General features: G+C 52.6%; 1 protein-coding gene across 1 annotated transcript; it reads right to left on the reverse strand.

Moving 5' to 3' along the window:
* Nucleotides 1-1,166: 1,166 nt before the first annotated feature.
* LOC125943638 (uncharacterized) lies at nucleotides 1,167-8,216 on the reverse strand. The gene is made up of 2 exons (XM_049663094.1): nucleotides 7,817-8,216; nucleotides 1,167-1,698 (listed from the first exon to the last, which is right to left on the reverse strand). The coding sequence occupies exons 1-2, from the start codon at nucleotides 7,993-7,995 to the stop codon at nucleotides 1,293-1,295; spliced, it is 585 nt and encodes a 194-aa protein (XP_049519051.1). The 5' UTR covers nucleotides 7,996-8,216; the 3' UTR covers nucleotides 1,167-1,292.
* Between the last annotated feature and the right edge of the window lie 969 nt (nucleotides 8,217-9,185).

The raw sequence follows: 9,185 nt of genomic DNA on the forward strand, positions 1-9,185 counted from the left end.
TTGCAGCGTCTATCATGGAAAGATGAATGGAAACTGTGTTCTTCTTGATGTGACGCTCGCACATCTTTGCGTGATCGTTTCCACTGATTACGCAATGACCAGGTAACCAATAGAACATAATTTTGCGGCCGTTTTTGTTTTGCGTCATAATGAAGTCTGACGATTTAATACGCCAGTTGGCTATGCGATCCACGTAAGAGAATTTACTGCATACAGTGTATAGCTGGCCCTCAATAAAGCTGGCCCATTTACCAGGTCTGTCTGTGTCAATATATTGGAGTTCACTGCGCACAGTCATGACTTCTACAGCCCTACACGTCGTGGCATGTGACGTCTTGACTTGTAGCCTTACTTCTCGTGTTGCTATAAACACAGCACTGCCAGAACTTGTCGGTATAGTGGATCCATCAGTATTAATGTGTACGTGGTTTCTGTAATTCTCGTACAACAGGAGTAAGCTGACTTGTTTTAATGCAGACTGTGGTAGGTCTTACATTTTCGAAGTCCTGAGTCGTGAGGTGTACTTAAGGACGGCAGAAACATCATGGCGGAAACAGTGTTCTGGCCGTGAGTAGGTACCTCGATATAAGCCAGGCACGAAAGGCACAGACATTTGCACTATATGTTGTGGGGAGACTTTCTAAGGTGGGGCCGGAAATGTTAATAGTTTCAGCCGTTGACGTGCGTCGTGGTATTACAAGGCGTTTCCTAAGAGATTTGGCGTGAATGCTCTGTATTTTAGGAAAGTTAGTTTTGCAGGTGTTGGATTTAACAGATTGGCAGGAACCCTACAATCAACACTCCGTACAACTGTATGATGGATCGAGTGTGTGCCCCCCCCCCCCCCCCGGTTCATTCCTGCAGGGAACTTTATCACATGACCAATAGCAATCAGCCGATTTCCCATGTGGTTCACTTGAGGGGTCCAGTACAAGTATCTCTGAATCACAACTCTCAGGAACCTGTGACCTCTGCTGAATGATATATCTTGTCATTTGAGTGATATGCCTGTGATGAGCAGGTTCTTTTGTGTAATATTTTCTGGCGGTTCTCTGAGGCGGAGCCTCCCAGAACCTAATCGAGGACAAAGCCGTTTGTTGTGAAAAATAGACACAAACTTTTAATGAAACTAGAAACGAAAATTGACCCATAAAAAAACACACAACGATAACATGAAAACACGTAGCTGGAACGCTACTGTTATGAGGCAAGTTCGGGCAGGCTGCGGGTGTGCGTATGCACTACAGTCTCGACGCGGCGAAGCGGAGACGACGAGAGAAGCGTTGTTGGTCTCACCAAAGGACGTTGTGTCGGAGCGTCGTACAGGCTGCCAGAGCGTGGCAGCTCTGGCTCGGAGGGAGAGGACAGGCGGCTCGGCAGCACGAGCCGACGGTGGTGGCGTTCTGATCGGGCAGCTGATCGTGGCACTCGGGCTCGTAGCCCGACAGCTCAGGTTCTGCCCACGGACGCAGACGCTCACCGGCCTCGGGCAGCAGCAGTTGATTATCGGGCAGGGTGGCGATGCCCGGGAAGGCAGGCGGCTTGGCAGCAGGGGTTGACGGCGGCGGCGTTCTGGCCGGGCAGCTGGTCGTAGAGCTCGGGTCCGTAGCCCGACAGCTCTCGTTCTGCCCACGGCGCAGACGCTTGCCGGCCTCGGTCAGCGGTTGACGATCAGGAAGAGTGGCGACTCCCAGGAAACTGGTTGGCAGGAGGCCCCGGCCGGGTGAAGTCCTGGTGGCTCGGGTCCGGAACCCGACGGCCGTCTTCAACTCCGATAAGTGGTTCTTGAGGAAAAGGGAAAGGTTGGCGCTATCTTCTGCAGCCCATGAGGGAGCACGGCTCAGCGCCAAATAACTCCCGATCCGGTGGCCGACCTTGTCCTGGTGCGGCTTCTGGAACTCCTCTCCCCTACTGCCAGCGCGGCTCCTTTTTCTGCGGCTTTGGTCGATTCGTCGACTTCTCATTGGCTGCTCGAGGCTCCGTGTTCCTTTGCGATTGGATTGGCTTTATTTTGTTGTTTTCCTTGTGACGGGCGTGTTCACGTGCTGGCCGCTCTTTGGCGTCGTCGTTTTCGGCGCGCCACGGTAGAGCGGCGCGCGCTCTCCTTGTCGTCTGCTCCTTGTGTCCAACCACTAACCACGTCGCGCACCACACATATCACTGTCTCCTACCGCCGCGCCGTGTCGCGCACTACACATCACATAAGCCCTTTTTGGGACAAGTTTTTCCACAGGAAAAACTGCCGGTCAGTGCGCGACACATTCACACTTCAATCACTGTGGGTCCACCACACATATTCTAGTCTTAAAGTTCACGGGGCATTGAAGCACAACACTCACGAATGCACACAACAAGCGAAAGCCCTTACAAGTTAAATACAATGTTTACGGGCGTATAAAGGATGACCCTCACAAAACTACTTCAAATAAAGCACTCATAGTTGATAACCAAGTTGTCTAACAAAGATGTTCCTGTCCGAGGATCCAAAAAAAAATCCAATGGCCGGGGATCTACAGCATCCTCCTCAGGTTACTCTAACCCACATTAGGCGAATCGCGGCTCGTCACTTGTGCGTTCGACATGACAACACTACAGTAGCGGTGCCAATTGCTACACCCCGTGAAATGCGATTTCGAAGGGCGGCGAGCATCTGCTGAGGTGCTGAATTTCGAAGAATTCCTGACCCAGACGCTTAGCTGTATCGCCGACCTCTATGTGGTCGTGCAAGCATTCGCACTCGCCTCAGTGGAAATTATCTCCTCTGACGCAAGAGAGGACTGCTCCACTTCCTTAGTCACGGGTTGAAGTGCAAAGTCGATGCCTCCCCTTTACATTCTTCAGCGACATGTATCTGGGAACTCCGAAGGGTTTCTCTTTAACTGCATGTTACCGGCCTCCTCAGCTAGCAGACCGGCTGAACCGACCTTGCTGCATGAGGGACTCTCACTAAGTATTACAAGCTATGGGTCTTGCACTTAAAGTCTACTCTGTTCCTTCCTCCGAGAACCTCGGTACTTGTCTCCTTGCTGAGTATCTCTGTACTCATGTCTATTGCACATTGACCTATCAGGTTTTCGGGGACGCAGGCAGGCAAGCTCACCTCTTGAGGCGATTCATCTGGGTGGTCCTCGCACCTGGCGAGGCCACTTGTCACCATTGCAAGGGGCACACCGGAAGAGTGGGGGAGCGTTTCCTCGCTCGCCTCGCACTCTTCGAGGTCATGGGCAATGCGAACCTTTGCCCGGTCCGTCGGGCTTTCTAGAGGTCTATATGCCTCTTCATTTGATGTGCTTTTTGTTGCACTGGTTCGCAGGGGCGTAGCCAGGGGGGGGGGGGGGTTGGGGGGGTTTCAAACCCCCCCCCCCGAAATTTTTTCCGCAACCCCCCCCCCCCCCCGCCCCACTTACCCACCCTTTGTTCACGTCGCTTCGCGCTGACATAATTCCAGGAACCGGTGCTACTATATCACAATTTCATTCCTGGGCGCTTCTGTTTGGGTTGGTAATTTACAGCGAATCATTTCTGCATATGGAAAAAAACTGTCGCGATGTTTGTCAAGGCTTTGACGCTCTCTGAGGATTTGGGCGAGAATGTGGCGGCTGCATTCTGAAGCAACAAATGTGGCAGCCGCATTTTAGATGAAGGCGAAAATGCTCGAGGCCCGTTTACTTAAATTTAGGTGCACGTTAAAGACCCCAGGTGGTCGAAATTTCCGTATACATTTCCGCCGCTTCCCTTCAGGTGCCGGTTAGGCCGCGCTCGCGCAGGATCTTAGGCTACGTTCACGCTTGGTCTCGGAGCTGTCGGAAGCGGCAAAATCTTGCAAAAATCCACCCGCCTAGTCGGCAAAACAGGCAGAAAAAAAAGCGGCGAGCCAAATCGGTCTCGGACCGATTTTTTCGCTATGGCGAAGCGGAAACGCGGCGGAAAGTCATTCTGCTCGACCGGAAGCTACACTAGCATGTAAACAACCGGTCGAAATTAGATTGAACATGGCACCAAAAGTGTAGGCTGTAATGCTGATCGACGCGATCAAGAACCAGCCCTTGCTCTACGACAAGAGTGGCACTAAAACGTACTGCCAGCAATACTCGCGATAGTATTCAATTTCGCGCGACCGGAGGTGCGGCAATGAAGCCTTGGCGTGACCCAACTTCTCGCGCTTTTGCAAAGCCAGGCGAACCCACCACCACCGTTTCCAAGGTGTCCGCGTCTTCCGTTTATTCATTGTCCATTTCTAGAAAACAAGTAGGTAGAAGTATAAAAGCCATTTCTTCTTCCACTTCCATGGCAGACAATAGTTGGGCAGATTTCTCGTTGGCGCTCCATAATTCGTGCACGTGCACGGTATGTTGCAGGTTTTGGCGAGCCCCAACACAAGGGCCGTCCGGGTTTTAGCTTTGGTGTTCCCGTTGCCGCTTTGGTGTCCTGGAGGCGCCGACAATAATACGAAATGATGAAATGTTATTACAACTTGTAAATAAAAGCTATTAAAGAAATATAATCACGCCTAGGCACCAACCTGTGACTCAGCGCTACCGCGCCCGTGTGAGGAGAATCACGGAACGCCAACGAGCAATTTACCGAAGGTCGCAAATGACACGCGAAGTTGCACAAAATGATCACTTTTGATGACGGGTGGGTCAATGAATGAACATACCGCTCGAAATAATGCGATAATGAGCGCCACCACGCCGACAAACGTACGCAGACTAGATGGATGTGGACGAAAGCGGCAGCGGCGGTAGCAAAACAAATGTGAACAACTTGGACATGCGCGGAAAAGATTTTCCGGCCGCTTTGGCCTTTCCGCCCGCTTGCCGCTTCCCAAGTGTGAACGTAGCCAGTCTGCGCGCGAAACGTCTCTTGTATGCGATTGCGCCCCAGCAATTGCGCAAGGCTGGTAGTTGCGGTTTTGTTGTGAAATCCCAAACCAGCAATGTACACACGAAGGGGTTGATGCCAGCAGTGAAATTCCACCGACTCGCAACAGAATGAACGAAACAGGCAGCCGACAAGCATGGATTACTGCTGTGCGCAGTGCAGCGTAAGTAAACTCTTGTTGCAGGCGCTGACAGTTCTCGTCGGAGTTCACGTGTCCTGAGAAATTGATTATGTGCACTATGCACTGAACAAGACCGGAGTTCATTCCTGCATCACTAGTAGAGCACTGCACGGGCCGATTTTTTCAGCCCGGGCCCGGCCCGGGCCCGTTCTTACGTTGGGCGGCCCGCCCGAGCCCGATCAAAACTTTTATGGCGAGACCCGGGCCCATAATCTACGTTACCCGCACGGCCCGGCCCGCCACCCCTTTACCTTAGGCCCAAGCCTGGCCTGAGCCCGACTCGAAACCGGCCCGAACCCGGCCCGAGACCGAAAAATAATGTTTTTCAGAGTTGAGACGCCCGAGAATAACTCGCTGCACGTTACATGCACACCACCAGAAAGCCCTGCCCGGACCCGCGTCAAGAAACCCGAGCCCTGCCCGGGCCCGGGTCAAAAAGCACACGCTGTGCCCGAGCCCGGCCCAAGCCCGTGAAAAAACTGTTCTACCCGGCCCGGCCCGGCCCGTGGGCCGGGCCCGGGCTTTCGCGTAAGCCCGAGCCCGTGCAGTGCTCTAATCACTAGTACACCAATCAGTCGAGATCCTGTGAGGTACAAGGCCGCTTCCTGTTTGCACCGGCGTAAGTGAAGCAGAAATCAGTTGCACTCACTACTTAAAATGCGTACACATGCCATATCTATGCTGTGCGGTGAAATATTCTGTACAATTCTGAATCTGTTGACGTACAGGCAAATGACCGCTGCACACTCGCACACAGCGGAAGACACAGCGGCCCATGCACTTGCCGCAGGAAATGCAACCCTCTCGTATGAGGGAGCAGGGCGACGAAAGCTTCGAAAAAAAACCTGCCCCGTTTTTGCGCGTACTTAAATTTTCTAGCGCAAAGACGCAGCGAACAAGTTATTGCTATGGGAGTATGTATAGCCTGGTCACGCATGCATTTTCACGTGTACAGCCGACCTTGACTTGTGAAACGCACTTCGCCCCGACGAGGACGACGCCACCTACGCTTAACGAAGATTAACAATTAATTATGGCTTCTCCGATCGGGCGGGTCGTCTCAATGATGCGTTTTCGAAGACTGGTCCATTCAGTGGCGCGATGAGAGACCGTTGCTCCAAACGCCCACTGTACCTGTCGTGCTTACTGTATTTTACTGGGCTTGCTTTACTTTTTACTTAATGCTTCACAAGCACACGGGAGGGGGGGGGGGTCCCATGTCTGTGATATACATGTAGAGAGTCTGATTAAGCTACCGATATTTATTATCGATCACGCTACATAGAGGCAACAGACGCTTGCCCCCCCCCCCGGTCGGGCCGGTGAACCCCCCCCCCCCCCCCCCGAAAAAAATTTCTGGCTACGCCCCTGCTGGTTCGCATGCGTGCCTCCTTGCTGTTTTTGTCCTCTTCGAAGTCACAGTTCATGCACACCGTTGCCAGCCTGTCGGGCTTTCTGACGGCATTTTTGCCTCTTTATCCAAGGTGCTTTTTCTAGCACAGGTGCGCATGCGTGCATCGATTTCATGAGAAGCTGCCTGCTGTCTGCTCCCTGAGCTATCCTCCGCCTCCTTGAGGTTAATTTCAGGATCTAGATTGGTCTGTTCCTTGTTTAATTCTCGGCTGCCCCCTGGTTGCGTGCCTTTTTCGAACGGAAGGCCGCGACGGCGTTCGGGGCAATCGCTAGACATATATTTCGAACTGCTGAGCCTGGAGCCTGCGTCAAACGTTTGCTCAATAGAGCTTGCATACGACTCCAGCTCGCAAACCTCTCTCAGTGAGCGTGCCCTTTCAGCCTCCGCGACCCTGAGACGCAACTGCAAAACACGTGCCTCGCGCTCAATCTGTTCTCTTTTCGCTTCTCGCTCCGCAGCGCGTTCTTCTCGCGCTCGCGCCTGCCGCTCGGCGAACCACGCTTTTAGCTCTGCTCCCTCTAGCCCCATGCGTTCCGCTAAAGCTAACAGCTCTCGCGTGCTAGCCATGTTCTTAAACTGATAGAATTAGCAAGAGAATCCAAACAAACAGCTTTGTCCTGTCGCGGACGCCAATTTGTGATGAGCAGGTTCTTTTTCTTGTGTTAATGTTTTCTGGCAGTTCTCTGAGGCGGAGCCTCCCAGAACCTAATCGAGGACAAAGCCGTTTGTTGTGAAAAATACACACAAACTTTTAATGAAACTAGAAACGAAAATTAACCCATAAAAACAAACACACAAAGATAACATGAAAACATGTAGCTAGAACGCTCATGATATGAGGCAAGTTCGGGCAGGCTGCGGGTGTGCGTATGCACTACGGTCTCGACGCGGCGAAGCGGAGACGAGACGACGAGATAAGCGGTGTTGGTCTCACCAAAAGACGTTGTGTCGGACCGTCGTACAGGCTGCCAGAGCGTGGCAGCTCTGGCTCGGAGGGAGAAGACAGGCGGCTCGGCAGCACGAGCCGACGGTGGTGACGTTCTGGTCGGGCAGCGGATCGTGGCACTCGGGTTCGTAGCCCGACAGCTCAGGTTCTGCCCACGGACGCAGACGCTCACCGGCCTCGGGCAGCAGCAGTTGATTATCGGGCAGAGTGACGATGCCCGGGAAGGCAGGCGGCTCGGCAGCAGGGGTTGACGGCGGCGGCGTTCTGGTCGGGCAGCTGGTCGTAGAGCTCGGGCCCGTAGCCCGATAGCTCTTGTTCTGCCCACGGACGCAGACGCTCACCGGCCTCGGGCAGCGGTTGACGATCAGGAAGAGTGACGACTCCCAGGAACGGGTTGGCAGGAGGCCCCGGCCGGGTGAAGTCCTGGTGGCTCGGGTCCGGAACCCGACGGCCGTCTTCAACTCCCGATCCGGTGGCCGACCTTGTCCTGGTGTCGCTTCTGGAACTCCTCCCCCTACTGCCAGCGCGGCTCCTTTTTCTGCTGCTCTGGTCGATTCGTCGATTTCTCATTGGCTGCTCGAGGCTCCGTGTTCTTTTGTGATTGGATTGGCTTCTTTTCTTTTGATTTCTTTTCTTGTGCCGCGTGTTCACGCGCTGGCCGCTCTTCGGCGTCGTCGTTTTCGGCGCGCCACGGTAGAGCGGCGCGCGCTCTCCTTGTCGTCTGCTCCTTGTGTCCAACCACCGCACCGCGTCGCGCACCACACATATCACTGTCTCCTACCGCCGCGCCGTGTCGCGCACTACACATCACAAGCATACAGCCTTCCTTCTGCAGCAAAACACGTAATAATGTCCCTAGCCTCACCAAATGAGTTGAATTGAAGGGTAATGACTACAAGAAACGTAAGTGACTTTTGTAAGCATAAACGTTTTAACGGCTGAGGATAGCTAAAGAAACAGAAAATAACAAAGTAATGAAGACGATGATTTCGCATGGGCTCGAAAAAGACCCACGCAGTCTGGGATGAGTGGTTGTCACCTGTTTGGCTTGCAATCTAAAGGCGGCTTGCCTGACGTCGGGTTGGTGCGTGAGCAGCATAAGATTCACTGCTTTGACATCTTGACGTTATATCGCAGGAAATACAGGGATTTTGCACCCAAAAAAGCTTGCGACTATCAAATGCAATGTCTCCTGAGTTTAATTCTGCCACAGGCTTCAACAAATGACAATCAGGTATTTATCCATAAGCACGAAAAGGTATGAAAACGAAACTTTATGTCTGTAAAGCTCTACTTGCTATTATACACCATACATTCACTTATACAAGTTCAAATAGAATATTATCAACATTGTACTGCATCCAATACAGCGAACAAGCTTGGCTTACGATGAGAGAGGCTCAACCGCTCAGCATGTAGCAAGCAGAGATAAAACTCTGGTCTGGTCTCGGAGTCACATTTTTCATAGGGCCAACTGGTACGTTAAATCTGCGTGCAACACAAATCGCTCATTTCAGACTTATTCGAAGTCACTAATGTTGCAGCGCGGAGAGAGAGAGAGAAAAAATCATAAGGGAAAGGCAGGGATGTTAACCAGGCTGAGTCCGGTAGGCTACCCTGCACGGGGGAAGGGGGAGAAGGGATTGAAAGAGGAGAAGGAAGAGAGATGTTCACAGTTCACACCTTGCACGTTTACAGTCAAGCGTTCATCGCTAAGTTTCGTCACAGGCGGTCATGCAGGCTTGTGCACTTCAAAAAGC

The sequence above is a fragment of the Dermacentor silvarum genome, chromosome 2 (genome assembly GCF_013339745.2).
Source record: "Dermacentor silvarum isolate Dsil-2018 chromosome 2, BIME_Dsil_1.4, whole genome shotgun sequence".
NCBI lineage: Eukaryota > Metazoa > Arthropoda > Arachnida > Ixodida > Ixodidae > Dermacentor > Dermacentor silvarum.

Coding starts and splice junctions, on each gene's coding strand:
- LOC125943638 (XM_049663094.1), bottom strand. CDS start 7,995: ATGAGAAATCGACGAATCGACCAGAGCAGCAGAAAAAGGAGCCGCGCT. Junction 1,699..7,816: donor CCGGGGCCTCCTGCCAACCC/GTTCCTGGGAGT, acceptor CCTGCCAACCAG/TTTCCTGGGAGTCGCCACTC.